This window comes from Lathamus discolor, chromosome 11, assembly GCF_037157495.1.
Source record: "Lathamus discolor isolate bLatDis1 chromosome 11, bLatDis1.hap1, whole genome shotgun sequence".
In the NCBI taxonomy this organism is placed as follows: Eukaryota; Metazoa; Chordata; class Aves; order Psittaciformes; family Psittacidae; genus Lathamus; species Lathamus discolor.
This window is the reverse complement of record NC_088894.1, coordinates 14431345-14452186: the sequence shown is the minus strand read 5'-3', so window position 1 is coordinate 14452186 and position 20842 is coordinate 14431345. Positions and strand designations below refer to the sequence as shown.

Sequence of the window (20842 nt, the reverse complement as noted above, 5' to 3'; positions counted from 1 at the left end):
TACACTACACACACACGCATACACACACACGTGCACATGTGCATGTACATATACACATACACACACATACATGTATGCACATGCACATGTACATATACATATACACACACACATACATGTACGCACATGCACATGTACATATACACATACGCACATACACATGTACATATACACATACACACACACATACATTTACGCACATACACATGTACATGTACATATAAACATACACATGCCCACATACACACGTACATATACACATACACACACATACACATATGCACATACACATGTATACATGCACATATGCACATACACATATATACATGCACACACGCATACACATACACATACGCACATGCACATACACACACATACATGTACGCACATACACATGCACATATACACATACACACACACATACACATGCGCACATACACATGTACATATACACACACATACACATACATACATGTACGCACATACACATGCACATATACACATACACACACATACACATGCGCACATGCACATGCACGTACACACACACACACACATACACATACGCAGATGCACACACACACACACATACACACATGTAGATGGGAAATCACAGGCTTCAGTTGTGGTCGCTGCACATGCAGGACCCCCCACAAACCGCTGCGGGGGGCCAGGGCCCCACAGTGCCGTGTGCTGGCGGGTGTGAGGTGGAACACTGGGGACCTTTGTGTGCCACAAGTGTGGGGTGCGGGGGTGCCCCAGTGCCTGGGGCGTACTGCGCGGTGCGGGGTACCCCGGTGTGCTGGGTGTGCTGCAGGGTGAGGGTGCCCGGTGCCGGCGGGCGCCGCGTCCCCGCTGCCCCGGACGGGCCGGGCTGGTGCCCCCCGGGGACCCCCGCTCAGCCCCGGGCACCCGCCGCGGCTCCGCCCGCCCTGCGGGGCCGCGCTCCGCCCCTTTCCCGGCGCTTCCCTGCCCTCCTCTTCCTCGCTCCTCCTCCTCCTTCCTCCCCCGCTCCCCCCGGCCGTGGGGCGCGGCGGGCGGTGCTGAGCTCGGGGCCGGCGCCGCTCCGGGCGCTCCCGCTCCCCATTCCCATTCCCTTTCCCGTTCCCTTTGTTCGCGGCGCCGATGGCGGCGGGGCCGGGCAGCGGCGCCGGGGCCCCGAGCGAGGCGGAGGCGGCGCAGCTCTGCCGCAGCCTGGAGGTGGGCACGGTCATGACCCTCTTCTACTCCAAGAAGTCGCAGCGACCCGAGCGGAAAACTTTCCAGGTGAAGCTGGAGACCCGGCAGCTCACCTGGAGCCGCGGCTCCGACAAGACCGAGGGCGCGGGTGAGTGCGGGAGCGGCCGCGGAGGCGGCGGCCGGGGCAGGAAAAGGGCTGCGGGTCCCTCGGGGCGGCCCCGGCCCGCCAGAGGCGCGGAGAGGGAGCGGGGTGGGTGAATCCCGGCCCCGCGTGTGCGTGCCCGGGGCCGGCGCCCGCCTCTCTCGGGACCCGGCAGCGGGGGGATGCTCTGCCGGGTACCGCCATGGCCGGCGCCGCCTCCCAACTTTCCGCATCCCTTTCGGCATCGGACTGCCCCCGGGATCCGCGAGGTGCCGTTTCCCGGGCGGCAACCTCGGCTAAGAGCCGTCAGGAGCCTCGGGAGGAGGCGGGCTCAGTCTGAGCCATCTCGGGGTTGGAGCAACAGATGGGGTGAAGCGGAAAGGGAGAAAAGCAGAAAACTCGAACCCGCCGGTGCCCTTCCCTCGTCCCCTCCGTGTGTGTGCCCGGGGCTGGCGGCTCCATGGGGAGCAGCTCGGCCGGGCGTGGGCACAGCAGCGCTCCTGGCTCCCGCTGCCCTGTGCGTGGACCTGAACCAGGGACAAGGAGAGGAGAAGATGCGTAAGAGATGTGGGGGTAGAACCAGGAAGATGGATGGGAAGGGGGAGAGCGCGGGAGGCCCCGGCCGGGAAACTCCAAACCTTGTGCTGGCTTCCAGGTCACTGCTGCTCCTCGTCAGCGTGCACCAGGGACAGGGGCCCTGCTCGATGCTGGAGGCAAGGAAGAGGGCACAAACAGCGGCGATGCGAGTCCTGGTGCTGGCCTTGGCACTGTTCTTCCCCACGTTGGGGGATGTGGCTGGGGCCGTGGAGGAGCTGTTGTCCTACCCTGGAAGTGCTGCTGGCCCAGGGTGGAAAGGTTGGGTGGTGGTGGTGGTGCTGCTCAGGAGAAGAAAGGAGGTGGGGAAGATGCTTGTGTCCGTGGCAGGACCACAAAGTGCTGGTGCTTCTGGTTTGGGGCTTTGGCTTGCCTTGAGACCCTTGGAGTCTCCAGGCAGATCTTGCAGCCTTGGGCTCCTTCAGCATCCCCAGGCTGTGGAGCTCCCCCATGGCTTTCCTGAGCATTGAGTCAGTGGGAGAGGAAGGAGATGCTGCGCTCGTGGTCCCTGGGTTTAAGATGTTTTCAAACTAAGGCAGAGCACCCGTTTGTCCTGCTGGCCAGGCGCTGGTTTCTGGCAGTGTGCAGGGACCACATGGGCCCATGGTGGGATAGGGGCCCGCACTGATGTCCTCATGCGCAACTGCTCCCATGGACAGACCTAAGCTTTGTGCTGCTCTCCTTGTGAAGCTGGGACTGTAACTTTGGGGAAGGTGAGAGAACTTTAACTATTGCACCAAGCCGTGGTGGTGACAGTGATGGTAACGTGGCCGCCAGGACTCGTTGTGCTCTGTAGATCTGTAACAGCAGAGAGGTCCCAGGACCGGGAACAGATCCACAGGTTTCTAGTGAAGGGAAACCAGGACCTAGGGAACACGGGGCAGCTGCTTCCCTCGTGTTCCTTCAGATGGGACAGCGACAATGACTTGGGGCTCCCCTGCTGTGCTGCAGTGGGGGCTCGGGCTGGTGGCCGTGGGTCTGGGCTCCCAGCACGTTCCTGCCACGTGTGGTGCTCCCACAGCCCCCTGAGAGCCGAGGTGGAAACAGGGCAGGAGCCTGCAGCCCTGCTGCATCTCCAGCCCCACCTCTGTGGGGCTGGGGGCTTTCCCTATGGCCTCCTCTCTGCGCCTGAGCATCTCGTCCTGTCCTCGGTCCCCTCCTCTGCTGTCACCCTGAGCAGCACCCATCCTCTTACCCACTTCCTTCACAGGGCTGAGAGGCAGAGCTTTGCTTTAGCGCTTCCTGGGCAGCAGGGTGGGAGCTCCAGGTGGGAATGCTGGCTCGTGCACACAGATGGTGACTGTGTCTGGGCAGGCAAGGCAAAGCCACGCGGTCGATGGCCGGCAGGATCCAGGTTCTTGGCCAACTGCCCGAGTTTTATCTGGATGTGCGGCTAAAGGATGCCTGGGAAAGCCCAGGTGTGTGGCAGCTCCACCTCCTGTGGCAGACACACTGATGCATGCCCCTCCTGCTCGCGTCCTCCTGCAAGACCAGGCTTCACATGGCCGCGGTGGGAGCCAGGCGGAAGTGATCCGGAGCTGATCAGGGCGCTTCAGGGCAGGGTAGCTTTAGCCACGAGCAATGACGGCTGCAGGTCTCCCCATGCAGACAAGCCACTGGTGTGGGGATCAGGAGGCTGGGGCTGGTGGGAAGAGTGGGGTTTGCCTGTGGATGTGGTTCTGGTCAGGCCCTGACTGGTAATGTGAGCGAGGGCATGAGCAGGGGGGAGCAGCCGGGAGCAGGGGTGTTCCCTCGCGTGCAGTGGCATCTCCACCAGTGTTCTACATGGCAAAGATTGCTGCGCTCATGGTCAGTAATGAATGTTCCTGTGTTTCACAGAATCCCAGCCTGGTTTGGGTTGGAAGGGACCTTAAAGCTCATCCAGCTCCAACCCCTGCCACGGGCAAGGGACCCCTTCCACTGGAGCAGCTTGCTCCAAGCCCTGTGGCCAACCTGGCCTTGAACAATGCAAGGGATAAGGCATAATATATCTTGAGATACGGAGGCCGGCAAGGAGCTTCAGCCCGCCCTGGACACAAGTTGGTTGTCCAGGTAGGAATGATTCTGGGGTTTGGGCGCTTCAGAAGGGGCGCGTGTCCACAATACATCACGTGTGGAGGTCTCTGACTTGGGCAAGCCTGTGTCGATGGCCATGTCTTAGAGAGGTGCCTCTCTCCATGAACACCGCAGCATGGGGGGGTCTGTGCTCCTTTCTCTGCACCTGGTGGGTTTGCAGATGGAGATGTGTGCTTGTCCCAGAGGCAGTGCTGGGGGACCCGGCTCTGTTACTGACCCTGCTGGGAGGAGCTGCTGCCTCCACAGGTCTGTGGGTGCTTGTCTGCAGTACTTGTGATCTCTCCTGAGCTCTGGGTGGTTCATAGAATCCCAGACTGGTTTGGGTTGGAAGGGGCCTTCAAAGCTCATCCAGCTCCAACCCCCTGCAATGAGCAGGGACGCCTTCAACTAGATCAGGCTGCCCAGAACCACATCCAGCCTGGCCTGGAATGTCTGCAGAAATGGGGCATCCCCCACCTCTCTGGGCAGCCTGTTGGTTGCAATGGCCATTGTTTGCCTTCACCTTCATGAAAAGCTGTGTTTTGGTGGTGCTTGGCTTTCTGGTGGCTGCTGACCTGGAGCTTACAGGGGGGCAGAGCATGAGCAGGCATGAGGGCACCCCACCAGTGGAGAGGAGGAGGCGGGAGGAGGGTCCGTGCTAACCCGCACCCGCTGTGCCCGCGGTGCCGCAGCAGAGGTGTGCTGCTGGTCCAGCTCCCACCCTTGTTCCTCCTGCCTGTGAGCTGGGGGGGTGAGAGGAGGGGGCAGGCTGTGCTGGTGTGACCCCTCTCCTCTTCCTCCCCTTGCTTTGGCCCTTGTGTAGTGCTGCAGTGAGAGTGACCCCGTGCATTTATTGTCGGTGTCCCCCTGTCCTCCTGCCATGAGCAGCTCTGGCTTGCATTGGGCTCCCTGGGAGGAACCTCTCCCCTTGGAGAGGACCCATCTCCTGCTCTTTGTTAAGCTCTTCAGCTCTTTCCAGCAGCCGCGGCTCAGAACCAGCGGGGAGGAAGGGGCAAAGAAGCCTTTTGCTTTGGAAGGTGGTCACCTCCTCACCCCCTCCAGCTGAACTGAAACTGTGCCAAATGTGATCCTGCTTTGTGCAGAAAAAATGACTTTTTTTCCCCCAGTTAACACTGTTTCCATCCAAAGGGTTTCAGCCGCCTCCAGTCACCAGTGATGGATCTTGCTAATCCCCCTGCACAGGGCCCAGCTCCTACCATGGGAAGAGCTCTCATAGTTTTCCATTCTTTCTGTTGCTCACCCAGAGCAAAGCAGCACCAATCCCTCGAGTCTTTTGGGCCTCTTTGTCTTAACTTCCTGTGCTGTGCTATGTGTTTTTGCTTCTTTCTCCATGAGCACTCGGAGCCCCGTGCAGGGGGTATGGGCCAGCGCCTCATTGAGCCGTTTGCCTTGAAACACGTCAGAAACCCCCGAGTTTGCTCTGAGAGCGAGCTGGAAATTTGGAGCAGATGTTGGTTTTATAGAGAGGGAGAGAGAGGGGAGGAAAAACCACCTCTGCCGAGCCCTGCTTGTGTTCTTGCTTTCAGTGAAGTGAGCTCGGCCTGGGGAGGTGGAGGAAAGCTGCTGGTTGTGTGCAAGAAACACCCCCCTCCCCCCCGAGCCCTCTGTTAGTCCTGCTTTTTGGGTTGAATTTGATTGTTTTGAGGCCATCTCAATAAGGAGCAAGCTGGGGATGGGTTTGGAGGCTGAACCGACCTCAGCGTTGGGTCCTCTGGGATGCAGGAGCTCCTGCCCCACGAGTCCCTCCTGCTCCCACTGAGGTGCCTCGGGCAGGGGTTGCAGAACTGCTGCAGTGGGAGGGTGAGGGCACAGCTGTGACCATCCCCATGGTGAAAGCTTCCCCTGCTGAGGCTCTGCTGGGGCAGTTTCTCGAGGGAAGGGGTTTTGTGTCGTTACCGCTCCCCTTCCTGCTTACAGGGTGTTTGTGTTGAACTGGGGAAAGCGAGTGTGCTCTGCTCTGCTTTTACCTCCAAACCGGGACGGCCTCTTCCCCTTCTTTACATCCCTTTGTCATCTCCTTTCTCACCTTGGTAGCATCCTCCAGGAGGAACGGGTTACAAGGAGTACAAGTTACTCATGCAGCATAAGACACATCACAAATTACTTCCTCCCTTTGCATCTCAAAAGCTCCTCTGCAACCCAGAGAGCAGCAAAGGCTGGGCGAGCCACGCTCCACTGTGGTGCCTGCACCCGTGTTGCCCATCCATCTCATTCCTTCCTTTACCGGTCAGCCACGTGGAAGGTATTGGCTTATGGGTTTAAGTCCACTAATTAAAACTGGAGAGGTTTTGTGTAGCATTGGCCTGGTTATGTCTCACCTCTGCCGAGGGCCTGAGCATTCCAGGTTTGTCAGGGTGGAAGTGATGTGTCTTGGCTTTCTCCCTGCCTGCAGGCAGCCAAGTTGGCTGCACACCATGTGTGGTGAGAGGAGCATCTCCGTAAGCTGGGTCTGAACATCTGGCTTTGCAGAGGAGCACCGAGCAGTTTTGTTGTGTACAGGACTGCTAATGTGCTCCATCCCTGGCTGAGCCCAGCCCAACCTGTGGCCTTCCTGCTGCTCTTTGTTGCACCACAGGGGTTGCTGCTCTCATTGCAGAGCATTTGCTTGCTCTGTTATCTCATCAGTGTGGCCCTGTGAGCATCCTGAGGATGTGCTGGCTGTTAGCGATGCCCATTGCTGCTGCTCTGGGTTAGCGGTGGCCTTGGCAGGGCTGGGGAGCGGTTGGACTTGATGATCTTAAAGATCTTTTCCAACCTGGTTGATTCTAAGAACAGATGAAATGGGTTTTCTCAGAAGGACGCCTTTCTAGAGAAGGATGAAAGAAGAAAGGTTTGTGTGTTCCACAGGTACCTGCAGCCGTATGGAGAGCATGATTCCATGCGTGCCAGCTCACAGGAACCTGTGACTGCCCCAGCAAACACATCCCCTCGTGTGTGCTGGGCTCTCCTGTGCTATCACCCATGCGGTGGGGTTGGTTTGTAGCACATCTTCTGCACAGTGGCTGCATCCTGCCGGGCGGGGGGGACCTCGTGGCTTTTCCTCCGCTCCACCAGCCCTGCTCATCCCTATGATGGATGCGGCTTCCCGGCTGGAGGTGGCACATCAGGAGGGGACACAGTGACTGTGGCCATTGCAAAGGGACTCTGCAGTGCTGGAGGAGGCCTTCCTTTGACCTGGGTTTAATCTTTAAGGTCTGAGGATTTTTTGTGTGGCACAAAGAGTTGTTTTACATGGAAAAAGCTTTCGGGCATTGATTTAAATTAGAAATATCCTGATTTCTGAGGTTTTCTGCCTTTCTAAAGATGTGCCAGCACTCGGAGCTGCAGGCAGGGCTGTCTGCTTCTGCCCACAGCTGTGCCGGGCTCACCCCTCCTGCCCCAGCTCTCTGGGCACTCTTGACAGATGCCCACCCCATATCAAACACCTTGCACATGGCTGTGGAGCACCACGAGAGGCTGGCGTCTGCAGCAGGAGCTCGCAGCTCTGCAGCTGGGGAAGTCAGCAGAGCTTTCTGACAGTTCTGAACGTCTCTGACTGCTCCAACCGCTCCTCGTCTCTGCTGCCTGTGTGGTCTTGTGGCTCCTGAGCTCGGCTGGGAGCTGGGCTCCTGAGCTGGGCCGGCTGGAGAGATGTGGGAAGCTCCTTGGGATGGGGCAGGCTCTCCTGGGCTTCCCTCTGCAGCTCCGGCCTCGTGCTTGCAGGCACTGGTGGCTTGGCCAGAGGGAAGCCTCATGCTGCCCGTGCAGTGCCGCGGGTGGCAAACCCACCTCGTGTTTGAACGTGTCCTGGTGACGGTGCCCTGCGGGGCTGCTTTGTGAGCTGGCTTTGGCACGGGGCAGGACTGCGCCTTCCGGGGTGGTTTTTCTGCCCAGCTCATTACAAACGTATTCGTTTCTTTTTCGTGGAATGTGACCTTTTTTTCCTGCCCTCGCACATGGAATCATCACGCCTGGAGCTGTGCTGCCCCGCGTGTGCAGCTCAGCCCCTCTGCTCACCCCCTGCCTTTACCTGCACGAGGTGCATGAGGGCCGTGCCTTCCCACGTGGGGTAGTGACCTGCAGGGTAAATTGTCCTCAAGGACTGGGGTTGCCTTTTCCCTCCATCTCCAAACCCGCCGGGCAGGAGCTGGATGCACAGGCAGTGTGCTGCGGTCCATGCAGGACTGCGGTGCAGGGATGGGAGCGGGAGAGCCTGCTCTGCTGCCTCCTGACACCATGAGCTGCCCCAGCGCGGTGCTGTCCTGCTCTGCACCTCTGCTGGAGTTCACTCTGTGCCTCCCCTCCCAGGTTTGTGCTGCCCAGGGCCCCATCCTGCTCTGTTTGAGCATCCGTCGGAGCAGCCTGGGTTGGGAATGGCTGTCGCTGAGCGGGGACATCGGGGACGGCTGTCGCAGCTGTACCCTGCAGGGTAGAGCAGCTGCTTGAGCAGCTCTTTCCTGTTTACTTGCTTCCAGAAGTGCCGCTGCTGTGACTGAAGGACACCCTCCTGCGTGTGCCGCGGTGTCCTTCATCCCTCCTCACCCTCTCTGGGGGCTGCCCCGCACACGTGGTCCCCAGCCCTGAGCCGGGTCAGAGAATGGGGGTGGCTGCGATGCTGGGGCATGGGATGTCCACGAGGACTTTCACCCCCTGGCACCCTGCCCTGTGAAGCTGCCTCCCAGCTGGTGCAGGGTGGGAGCTGCTCTGTTTGCTGAGCTCTCGGACGCTGCCTGACGTGGTCCCGCTCCGTGTGAGCGAAGGACGCGGCTCCTGGGCTGCAGCAGAGCAGAAGCAGGGAGCCTGCGGCCTTGGCCCGGTACCTCTGCCAGTGCTGCAGGCATCACTCGTCCACCCCTGGTCCCACTGGCCAGGTGCTCTGGGTACCCCCCTCTTAGAGCTGCGTCCTTGTCCTGCTCATCCTCGCCAGGTTACAGCCCTCCTGACCAAAAAGCTGCCCCGGGTCAGAGCAGACCCTGAGCAGTGCCGTGCTCCCCAGGCTGCCTGGGCAGTGGGGATCTGCTGGACACAACTTGGCCTCTCCATCCCAGCAAAGCAGCAGGAATTGGTTTATCTTTTAATCATAGAATAGTGCCTTGAATCATAGACTATTAATGCCTTGTGCCACCCTGTTCTCAAGGACTTGCTGCTGTTGGAGTATCGTCGCTGTGCTCCCCAGCAGCTCGGGCTCTGGGGCATGTTGTGCAAAGGCCTGGAGATGAGAGTGTGGAACTTCGGAGCGTGGTTTGCCATAGGCCCCAGAGCAGGTTGGTGTGCGGCAGCAGGAGCAGGTTGGTGTGCGGCAGCAGGAGCAGGTTGGTGTGCGGCAGCAGGAGCAGGTTGGTGTGCGGCAGCAGGGGCAGGTTGGTGTGCGGCAGCAGGAGCAGGTTGGTGTGCGGCAGCAGGGGCAGGTTGGTGTGCGGCAGCAGGAGCAGGTTGGTGTGCGGCAGCAGGGGCAGGTTGGTGTGCGGCAGCAGGAGCAGGTTGGTGTGCGGCAGCAGGGGCAGGTTGGTGTGCGGCAGCAGGAGCAGGTTGGTGTGCGGCAGCAGGAGCAGGTTGGTGTGCGGCAGCAGGGGCAGGTTGGTGTGCGGCAGCAGGGGCAGGTTGGTGTGCGGCAGCAGGGGCAGGTTGGTGTGCGGCAGCAGGAGCAGGTTGGTGTGCGGCAGCAGGGGCAGGTTGGTGTGCGGCAGCAGGAGCAGGTTGGTGTGCGGCAGCAGGGGCAGGTTGGTGTGCGGCAGCAGGAGCAGGTTGGTGTGCGGCAGCAGGGGCAGGTTGGTGTGCGGCAGCAGGGGCAGGTTGGTGTGCGGCAGCAGGGGCAGGTTGGTGTGCGGCAGCAGGAGCAGGTCTCTGCTTCTGGGCACCAAATAAAGCCCAGGTGAGGTCATTAAGAAAACACCAACCCCAAGTGGTAGAGGAGCCTGGTGTGAGGACCATCACCAGGAGCTCCTGCTTCTGCCGTGTAAACTGAAGATAATGCCTCCTGCTACGGTGGTGTGTGGCTTAGGTAGTGTCTGCTCAGTGCCTTCAGTTGGATGGTGCTGTAAGAAGATGCCATGGTTATCTTCCATCTTGCCTTGGCGATGGAAGGTGAAGCCAGCACCACCAGCGGTCCCATCATGGTTAGTGCACATGGAGCAAAACTGGGGAAAAGGGAAGAGGAGTTTTCCTTTTCCCTTCAGTGTTTCCATTGTTCAGCACTCTGGGACAGAGCAGGTTTGATTCCACCTGCAGCCGCTTTGGTAATGGCATCTTCCTCGTTCATGGTGGAAGGGACTCGCATGGAGAGTTCCTGGAGGAGGTGCCTCTGCCTTTCCCTGTGTTATCAGTGGAGCCGGTGCAGCCCTCGGGGGCCTCTCCTGCAGATAATGGCACACATCTGGAAATCACATCTGTGCTGTCAGGAATTCTCAGTCCTTGCTGGCTCAAAACAGCTTTCGTGTTGAGAGTGGTGGGGGAAGAGGTCAGGCTGCTGTGGTGACCTCGGGTGGCTCAGCAGCAGATGGGATCTTCATCCTGCCCTTCTCTTCTCAGCTGTTCTGTGACACTGGAGAGCTCAAGCCCTGGCAGGGACAGGGTTGGGCCATGCCCTGCTGCCCGGTGAATGTCCTGGCCAAGCAGTGATCTCTGCTCTTACATTGCTGTCACAGGAGCTTGACTGCATCGTCTGGTGGCATGGCTGAGAACGGAGCCATCTCAGCAGTGCTGCCATTCGCTTTTGTGTCCTTCAGTTTTCAGCCTTGCCTTTGTGCCCTCTCCCGAGGACAGTGCGTGGTCACCCTTGTCTGCACTTGCTTTGTGATGGGGCACGCCTGCCCGGGCACGGCGGAGTCAAGAAGGCGCCTTTCTTGTGTGTGAAAGTCCCCGAGGAGCTCCCAGGAGCTCCTGCTGCTGGGGGACACCCAGGTCCCCACATCCACCTCTGCCAGGGCTTCCCAGAACCTCCCTTCTGGCCCAGCCAAGCTCCTGCTGCCAGGCTGAGAGCTGTGAGCTGTGCCTTCGCCTGTGCACTCAGGAGCTGCTGCATGGCCGTGGCTGCCCTTTTTCCTGCTTGTTCCACGCTGGTGTGCTCGGTCCCTTCCCCTCCCGGGCAGCGCTGGCAGTGGGTGGGGGTCCTCACATGTGCCGAGGACTGGGGACATGAGGAGAGGAGATGCAGAGATGCTCAAGGAGATGCTCAAGGAGAGGGATGCAGAGATGTGGCACAGACGTTCTCCCTGTGGAGCAGCTTCCTCATCCCTCTCCATGTGGAGTCGCAGCTCTGTGCGGGTGCCCCTTGGTCCATCCCTGCCCTCTGCAGTTCCTCTTGGATCTCCTGAGTGCTGTGTCCACCCCAGAGGGAAGGGAGAGGTGGGCTGCAGGAGCTGAGCTTCCCCATCCTCCCGGTTCTTTGCTGTAAGGTCACTTCATCCACCAGGCAGGGCTGAGGGGGATGGAGCCCTTGATGCCATGCAGGAAGAAGGTCACCTTGGGGGGGCTCGTGGAGCTGTCCCTAGACAGACTGTCTGTCCAGAGGCACCGGTGCTGAGCTTCCCCTTTCCAGTTGAGTCAGTGGAAGCTTGTGCCTCTCAAAATGAGCAGGCTGGTGACTGCAGGGTGGCTGCCACGGCCTGGTTTCATCGGGGGAAGGACACAGACTTCTTCAGAGCAGCATCTCTGCAAGCCAAGTCCGGGGCTTTACCCTGTGTGGAGCAGCTCTGCGCGTGTTTGGGGTGGGAACACGCTCCTGTGTTCTGTGCGGTGAAGGTGCTCTCGTGGCTGCCAGGATTGAGCATGGGAGTGGATGCGCCGAGCAGCCCTGGATGCCCAGCTTGGGGCTTGGTAGAATCCCGAAATCCTGGTACGAAACCCCACAGCTTCACACAGATGGGATTTCCATGGAGGACAAGAGGGAGCCCTGAGGCATCCCGGGACGGGGATTGCTGGGCCCTCAGTGCTGTTTGCCATGGAGCTGCTCTCCCGGGGCTCTGCTGGTGGGACAGGGCTGCTGCTGTCCGGCCAACGGGAATTTTGTGCTCCCGGGCCCAGCACTGCGCTGGGTGAGGTCTGCACCGTGAGCTGTGACTCTGCCTCCATCCTCACAGCCTATTTGTGATGCTTGGGGTTCACCCTTCCTCTCAGTGGCTGTCCCAAAACTGGGTGCCTGCACCCTGCTGTAGTCAGATACGATGATAACCTCTAAGAGAGACCCCAGCTGCAAAGGTCTGGGCGGTGGGAGGTGACCAAATAGGTTCGCCCTGCCCTTGCTCTTTCCGCAGTGTTCCCTGCTGGCCCCCCAGTGACGAGCTGTGGCTCAGCCGAGGGAGAGATGTTTCTTCCCAGCTACCTTGCGCGCTCGAGTGGAGTTGGACTGAAGCGCGCCTTGGGCTGTGAAGGGAGCCCTGTGACCAGCTTGCACGGGATGTTCCCTTTCCAGTGCCCTGTGAGAAACTGGGCGAGCCGGTACGAGCGTAGCACTCCATGGGAGAAGATCATCTGCTGGAGCAGGAGGGCCTGGAAGTGGGACTGGGGCAACATCTGCTTTTTGCATCCTGCAGCCTCAGGGTGCAGAGGGGGAGTGGAGAGCGGGTCCCTCTGGGATCGCAGAGTTGTTCCCTGCTGCTCAGCTCCTGGCCATCCGCTGGCACTGGGTAGTGAGTGCTCTGGGCTATGCGCTCACCCAGTGACACGCTCTCCCCATCCCCACAGCTCCAGGGGTACAACCAAGGGGGCTGGAGAAGGAGCCGGAGCGCTTTGCCCAAGGCCGTGCAGCCCAGCAGAGGCAGAGATGGGTCCAGCACCACCTCCTCAGCTGCACTGCGGTGGTGATGGGCACGGTGGTGGGACCAGCAGAGCGGGAGCTGCCCGCCCTGCGCGGGGCTGTGGCAGAGCTGGTAGATAGCACATCCTGCTTGGCTCATGTGAGGATCAGCTTGGGGGTTTTCACTCGCGTTTTCCTGCAGCTGAGAGCGAGCAGGAGAGATGTGCTGATGACACAGGGCAGGCAGCTCCCAGCCCACAGCTACCTCTGCTTCTAGCGTCTGAGCATGTTTGTGAGCTCTCAAAGGCCACCTGTGTAAGGCTAAAGCTGGTGCAGCAGCAAGGCCTGGGTCAGCCTGGGCAGAGGTCCTCAGTGCCCTGCAGGAGCAGCGCGATGTCTGGCCAGGACCTTTGCCTCCCTGCTCCAGCCTGCAACATGGAAGCATGGGATGGAGGAAGGGCAGTTCCTTGCATCTTCTGCTCCACCCACTCTCTCCACCACCCTCTAAGTCACCATGAGTGGCTGCCCCATCCCTGGCAGTGCTCAAGGCCAGGTTGGACACAGGGGCTTGGAGCAAGCTGCTCCAGTGGAAGGGGTCCCTGCCCATGGCAGGGGTTGGAGCTGGAGGAGCTCTAAGGTCCCTTCCAACCCAAACCAGGCTGGGATTCTGGGATTCCTGGAGCAGGAGGTGGTGCAGGGGGAGCACTCGTGAGGGTAAACCTCAGCCAGGAACCCTGGACAGCGATGGGACCAAGAGCAGAAGGTCTGAGGAGTGGAGGGAGGAGCTGGTCAGGGCAGTGTACCCAGTCCCAATGGCCTCAGCAGGTTACTGAAGGTATGGAGCAGTTGAAGCTCCATGGAGCAGTGCTCAAGGCCAGGTTGGACAGGGCTTGGAGTAAGCTGCTCCAGTGGAAGGGGTCCCTGGCTGTGGCAGGAGTTGGAGCTGGATGAGCTTTAAGGTCACTTCCAGCCCAAACTAGGCTGTGACTGTGACCCACAGAGCGATGCAGCAGCAGCAGAGCATCTCTAATCTCCCTGTGCATCTCCTCTGTCTTTCTCTGCAGCTGATAAGGATTCGGGGGGGACAGGAGGGAGGAGCTGGAGTGCAGAAGCCGCAGCACATGTGGTGCAGGCGCAGCAGCAGCGGGGGCACGGGCAGGAAGCGGGGCTGCCTGCAGAGCAGCCGCTGTGTCCCAGTGTGCCCCGCTGCTCGCTGTGCTCCCAGCGCAGTTTCACCTCTGCCGGGTCCTTCTCCATGCTCAGTGACAGATCCTTGAGAGGCGAGCCGGGGTCTGACCTGGAACCCAGGCTTGTCCCTGGCACCCTGGCTAACTGCCGCCGTCCCACCTCCAGCCCGCTGAGCTGCTGGTTCCCCAGCACCTCCTCTCCCAAGGTGCTCTCTGCGTGGATGTCGCTGCTTCTGGGGGAGAGCTAAATCCAGCAGTTGCTTCCTGGTAAAATGCAGTGGTTCAGAGTAAAAGTTGCTGCTTGCTGATGCTGGTGGCAGCTGAGATGAAGCAACTTGCTGGAGCAACCCGAGACACGATTGAGCTGAGTCTGGACGGCGAAATAGCTTTACTTGCATCTTCTCCTGAGGCAAGAGCAGTACCTGCGTGTTGCAGCAGCAAGAGCAGTGGGACCCAAGGGGGTCCTGAGCACCAGGGTGGCTGTGGCCCTCCCTGGGGCAGCAGGGGGAGTGACAAAGCCTCTCACAGGGGTTTTGGAGGCAGGGCAGCATGGCTGCTTTCAGTTCATAGGGGATGGGGGATTCACCAGGGCACAGGACGCTGCTGGTTTGGTGTTGATGTTGGCCCCCATGGCTGCCTCAGCCGAGCTTCCTGTCCTCTGAAAAAGAGTAAGGTCAAATGAGAGTCCTCAGCTGGTTTCTTGTCCTGTCTGTATAATCCATCTGCTAATGGCACGGGATTGTCCTTCAGAAACATGATAGCTGATGCACAGCAGCGCTGATGGCACGGCCGGGAGGAGGATGCGGTAACCTCATCGCTGCGTCTGTGCACAGACGTTTAATTCACCATTACACTGTCTGCTTTAGCCTGGTCGATTAAGGGAAGCTGGTGAGGTTGTGAGGCCGAGCTATGGTCACTGTGAAAACCTGCCCTAATGAGACACACACAGCTGTGCCCTCTAAAAGGTTTCAGGTGGGTTTGGGTTCCTGATTTGCTTCCTGCAGAGGGGATATAAAGTGCAGGACCCTGCTTCTTGTGTTCATTATGGGCACAACGTAACGCTGGGTAAGAGCCACCTTCACTTCTGCAGTGCAGCCACATTGCAGCTCAGGTGGTGACTGTCAGCCCCAGTCTCCAGCAACGCCAGTGCCCGTGGGGATGGGGCTGAGCTTGGTGTGTGGAAGGGGCTTGGTGAAGAGCGCAGGGCAGCAGCAGGGCTGCAGCCTGGCCCCCGTCCAGCGGAGCACTTAGCGCATGCTCAGCATTCCCCCGGGACCACGGCGGTTCTGAGTGCTGGGTTCTGTGCTGGGCAGTGCTGGGATGCGCTCAGCAGGTCCCAAGTGCTGGTGGGTGTGGAGCAGCCCCGGGCTGGGCAAGGTGCTGGAGTGATGCTGGCGGGAGGAGGTGGGCTGCGATCCTCCTCCAGGCTCTGCCTCTCCTGTTCCCTTGTGCTGGCCTGAATATCCACTGAAATACTGACAGGGAGGCAGTGCTGCTTCATTCTGCACGCTGTGGTGTAATAGATTTATTTTTACACACGTGCACATCGAAAACATTTTTACCACAGCAAAAGGAGCGTGAGCAGCAGTTCAGGGAGGGGATCCTGCCCCTCTGCTGTGCTCTGGGGAGATCCCCCCTGCAGCCCTGATCCAGCTCTGGGGCAGCAGCACAAGAGGGACGTGGAGCTGCTGGAGCGAGGGCAGAGGAGGCCACAGAGATGCCGCGAGGGCTGGAGCAGCTCTGCTCTGGAGCCAGGCTGAGAGAGCTGGGCACCATCTTTGGTAGGTCTTTGCCAGCACGGACCCGGGGTGCAGACCTATGGTGGGACACGTGAGCCGCTGTCACCACGGCTCCGCTCCCGAGGGGTTGGTGGAGCCATGGTCGGACTCTGCAGCTCTCCTTCCACTGCACTTGTGGGGATTCTCTGCTGTGCTCCCAGCTCCCCTCCGCTTGTCTGCCCTCTCCTTTGGAATTGCCACCCCCTGCTTAACACCGGGTCTGGGTTCCCCCCACACCCCTCCCTGCAGCTCGGCAGAGCTATGGGGCTCTGCAGACACTATGAGCAGTTTTGAGTGTGTGGGATCAGCAGCCCCTAACATTTGGTCCTGTAGTGGGTACAGGCAGGGGGGGTTAAAGACAAAGGTGTCCCAAGTGGGAGGGCAGGAGGCTGCTGGGCACCGGGTTTGCTGTTTGCCATCAGGAGGTGGCTGAGCTTGGTGTGGGGCTCTTACACGCTGCGGTGGAGGTAGTTATGGGTTGGAGTGTGGTTTATTGCCTGGAATAACGCATCAGGCCACAGCGGTGGGAGCATGGGGAGAGCGGCACTGGGCTGAGGGAGAGGGGTTGGTGTGGGCCCGAGGAGGGCAGGGCAGATGGGCTGGGGGCTCTGCCTCCAGTGCCTGCAGTGCCAGCAGCAGAGCTGAGGCTGAGCAGAGCTCAGCCCAAGCTGCTGAACCCGCTGGAGCAGGTTTTGCACGGCGGCGGCAGCGGGACCCCGCTGGTGCTGTGCGGAGCTGGGGTCGCCGCGGAGCTGACACCCCTGGGCTATGGAAGGTGGCTTCATCGCCCCTTCCGCTGCCCGTGGTGCCTGGCGGAGGGGTGCTGGGGGCAGCGCCTTGGTGCGAGCGGGGGCATTTGTGCTCGCTGCGCTTCCTGCGAGGAGTCATTTCCTTCCCCGCCGCCAGAAGGGGTTTGAGCCGGTTGAGCCGCGGCTCCGGGAGGCTCCTGCTCTGCGGCAGGAGGAGGCGGCACGGACCCAGCCCTGAGCCGGCTCGGAGGAGCCGGCGGCAGCGGGCGCGTGGGTTCTCGCCCACTGCCTTGGGTCGGTGCCCCTGCCCCTGCCCTTGGTGAGAGCCTCGCTCGCCCCAGGCATCGCCGCTGCCTGCATCTTAGGTGAGCAGTTCTGGCACCTTCCTGCAGTAGCTGCAGCCATGAAGACCCTGGTGCCAGTTCTTCCCCACCGCGTTGGTCGAGCCCTGCATTCTTCAAAGGCAGGATTTGACTTCAGCCCTGCCCCGCGTGTTCTGGATGCTGAGACCTTAACTGAGATATGAGCTAGCACGCTGTGTCACTGGGGATGGAGGCGATGGGCAGGTTACAGCAGGGCATGCTAACGTTTGAACTTCCAGCCAACTCATTCCTGAAGGGTGGGTGAAGCCTTAAGGAGTCACACCCTTGCTTCCTGAAAGCTTGTCTGCCCTCCCTTTGCAGCCCCAAGGAACTGGGTCTTGCTATGTTCTTGCCCCAGGTTGATGAACTTTGGAGGGTTATCATAATCATGGAACAGTTTGGGCTAGAAGGGACCTTCAAAGCTCATCTAGTCCAGCTCCCTGCAGTCAGCAGGGACATCTTCAACTAGACCACGTTATTGCAGTGATCAGTCTGGATAAGCTCCGTGCCAGGCTGCCACCATCTCCAGATGCACACCCATGGCGCTGCGCGGTGAATCCCATCAGGAGAGGACCCCACATTCCTCTTGTAGGGTCTCTGAGTCTCCCCAGAGTCAGGCCCTGTGTGTGGCTGCTGTGGCTCTTGCCTGGAGCAAGCAGCATCCTGTGCTGCAGCTCAGTGCTGCCGCGGGTGATGAGCAGGTCCTGTTTCTGCCTCGTGTTAAACAGCAGCACATTGGAGTGAAAGGCGAGCGCGGTAAGTGGAGTTTAATTGGGATGAATTACACGCCAGGTTTGCAGTAATCTCCCTCCCGTGTTGCTCAGAAGCATCATCTGCTTTGGAAACGTGACTCAGAGATGTTGTTATTTGATTCCCCCGAGCATTTAAGGAACTATATTTCCAGGAAGCCAAGATTTTGGGGTTGTTTTTTTTTCTTGTAGCTGTGGTTGTTTTCTCTTTGTGTGAGGGCAATGAGAGTCCTTTCCCAGAATTTCCTCTGGGGACATTCTCCTTTACCAGCATCTCTTCTCCTTGCTTGACGTTCAGAGCTCTGTCATGCTCACCACTGCCCTTTGCAGAGGAGCACAGCTCCGAGGTTGCTGGTTCGAGTTCCCTGCTCCTCTTCTCCACGAGCCCCAGCAGAAGCCAGGGTGATGCTGCAGCTGCACCATCGGGCTCAGCACCCACACGTGGAGCCCAGCAGGTCTGCTCCTCACCAGCCCCAGCCTGGTTTCCCCCTGCCTGGCCCTGCCTGGCAGCTCTCACCACCCTGGGCTGTTCCTGATGGTCAAACTGCTGCCTTATGCTTGGTCACCCTTGGCTAGCCCGCTGGGGGCTGCTGCTGGGGTGGGACAATAGCCCTAAAGCTGAGGGGATGTCCTCAGAGCGATGCTGTCCCTGTGTCCCACAGCCTGGTGCGATGGTGCTGCCTGCCCTGTCCTGGCATCATCCTGACCCTGGAAGTGTTCACACCCCGTGGAGACGAGGCCCTCAGGGACATGGCTTAGTGGTGGCCTTGGCAGTGCTGGGGAACGGTTGGACTTGAGCATCTATGATTCTATGATCTGTGATGCTGATTCTATGCTTCTCTCTGGTGGCACTGTGTGCGGAGTTGTTTGTCCATGGCTCGGTTGCTTGCAGTTCATCTTGCCCTCTTCAGCCACTCTATGGAGGAAGCATGCTGACATTATGGATGTGCATGAGGATAATGAGCACAGCTCCCTGGAATCACCAGCCCCAGCCCTCTCCAGCCAAATGACCCCCTTCATGACCTGATTCCTTGCCATCGCCCATCTAGTAAGAGAGGCAACTTTCTGAGCTTTCCTCTGCAGTCTGGGCTTGTCCCCTGACAACAGCCCCTCTGCTGCGGCCACAGCTTCAGAACGAAGCCATTTAGACCCAGAATAAAGTCCATGGGATTCGTGTGTGGTACAAAACTGAGAGGTGGGAGCCCCGAGCTGTTGTCCCACCTCCCTCAGCCCTTGTTCTGCCCAGCACCTTCCCATGCTGGGGCTGTTTGATACCCCTCTCCCTGGTGGTGTCTGTAGTTCAGATGGGCTGCAGAGCTGTGGCTGTTCCCATGCTTTTCTGCATGTTTTCTCTCTGGGAGGTGTTTGGCAGCGGGGCGGGGAGCAGGATCCTGCCTGGAAGCATGGGGAGGGGGGGTTGTTGCCGTTGAATCTGCTCCAGAGCTGTGGCAGATCCGCCACAACTGGATCTCGTGGGCTTGGTTGATCCTTGCACTGAGCTTTGTTCGGTGCCTTTGTTACGAACACCAGCCAGAGGTGATGGGCACAGAGGCAGCTTCATCCTGCTTTGCCTGGGGAGGATGGAGTTTCCTTGGTGAAGGTGGCTTGTGTCTGAAGGCGGGGACTGCCCTGGGTGGTGCTCAGGGGAGATGGGGGATGCCAGATAATGGAGACATAATTGATGATAAAAGTGGGGATGGTGGAGGCAGGGGCACAATCGGGTTGCTTAAACCAAGAATCAGCTCAGGTTTCAGTGTGTAACTTGGATTTGGAAAGGAGTGGATCTTGAACCTCTGGCGTTTGTAAGGCAGTAGCTGCAAAGAGGATCTCATCCAGCGGGGCAGGAGCTGTGCCTCACAGCGTTCATCTTGCTACCAAAGCTTTCTGTAAGAAGGATAAAGAAGAGCTGCTGTCTTGAAGGGCAAAAAATGTGCGGTTTGCAGATGTGCATTGGGTGGAGGAAGAGGAAAACGTGAGGTGTGAAGCTAAAGGGCAAAAGAGCTTGCAGCATAGAGTCATGGAATCACAGAAGGTTGGAAAAGACCTTTAAGATCATCAGGTCCCCCCGTTCCCCAGCACTGCCTTCATGCAGTGAGTCCCTCTACGAGGCACCAGCTCCAGCACCGCTGTCCCTGGACATCTGGGAGCTCTGCCTGGGCCGGGGCAGCCGTCCCATCCCTGCTTCCAGCACAGACAGGAAACACATCAGGGCCTGGTACCCAGCGCCACAGGGTCCGCTGTCATGTAAGGGGTGGTCATCCAGCTCTTCAGATGACCGAAGCCGCTTTGTCCATGCTCTTCCTCCTCTATCCTCATGGGAATTTCAAGCTATTCACTGAACTCCTTTTGGTTCTCCCTTTCTCTTAGTGGATATTCGTGAAATCAAAGAGATCCGTCCAGGAAGGAACTCACGTGACTTTGACCGGTACCAGGAGGATCCGTGTTTCCGACCAGACCACTCTCACTGCTTTGTTGTCCTCTATGGCACAGAGTTCCGGCTGAAGACCCTCAGCTTGCAAGGTAAAGCACTCGCGGCCTGGGGCTGTGCCAGGGCAGGGGTGGGCAGGCACCTCACCGCTACAGCACCCAGCCGTGGATGCATCCTTCCCCAAGTGAGCTGGAGCGTATCCCTGGGCTGGTGCTCTCTTCACCGGCTGAGGAGGTGTCTTTGGAGGAAGGTGACACTGGCTCTCTGAAGGGTGCACATACAACCCTCAGTTAAATCAGTTCATTTGCCAGGTAAATCCAGAAGCTGGGTGAACTGGAGCTCCTCGTTCAAGCGTTGTCTCAGCTGGGCATGTTGGTGTCCATCAGCCCCACGCAGGAAGTGTTCAAATCTCACCTCTGCTTTGAGCAGCCAAACAACGCTGGTGGCTCACGAAGCCTCGGTACCTGCGAGGTGTTGGTCTCAGCTCTCCTCAGTGCCCCCTCTGTTGACTTAAACTGGACTTGGGGCACCAGCCTTATGTTTCGCTACTGAAAGCGGGGAGGTTTGTGCTGTTGAGGCTCCTGCTGCTCAGACAGGACAGGCCGGTGGTGGTTCAGCTGACAGACAACCCCTTTCTCTGTTATGAGTGCACAGCCTCGTGTCTTGTTTGAACCCAGGCAGACCAGCACTGATGGAGCAAGGATGCTGACTCCTTAACATCCATGGCCCGTGGCCAATCTGCCTTGTGGCTGGTGCTGCAGGGCAGGGGGACAGGGGCAGCACTTCTGCTCTCAAAGGGAAGGAGCTGCTGACAGGGAGGTTACGGAGGAGCTGGCCCATTCCCAAGCAGGAGCAGGCTTGTCACCAGACCTGGGGACAAAGACA

The 20842-nt window shown here is 59.2% G+C and overlaps 1 protein-coding gene across 7 annotated transcripts in view; it reads left to right on the top strand.

Moving 5' to 3' along the window:
• Window positions 1–1001: 1001 nt before the first annotated feature.
• The window catches only part of PLCG1 (phospholipase C gamma 1), a 42392-nt gene continuing 22551 nt past the window's right edge, over window positions 1002–20842 (top strand). For all 7 annotated transcript variants that reach the window (XM_065691387.1, XM_065691385.1, XM_065691386.1 and 4 more), the window contains exons 1-2: window positions 1002–1327; window positions 19897–20049. In XM_065691387.1, the coding sequence (XP_065547459.1) occupies window positions 1126–1327; window positions 19897–20049 (355 nt within the window). In that variant the 5' untranslated portion in view covers window positions 1002–1125. The remainder of the gene's footprint in view (window positions 1328–19896; window positions 20050–20842) is intronic.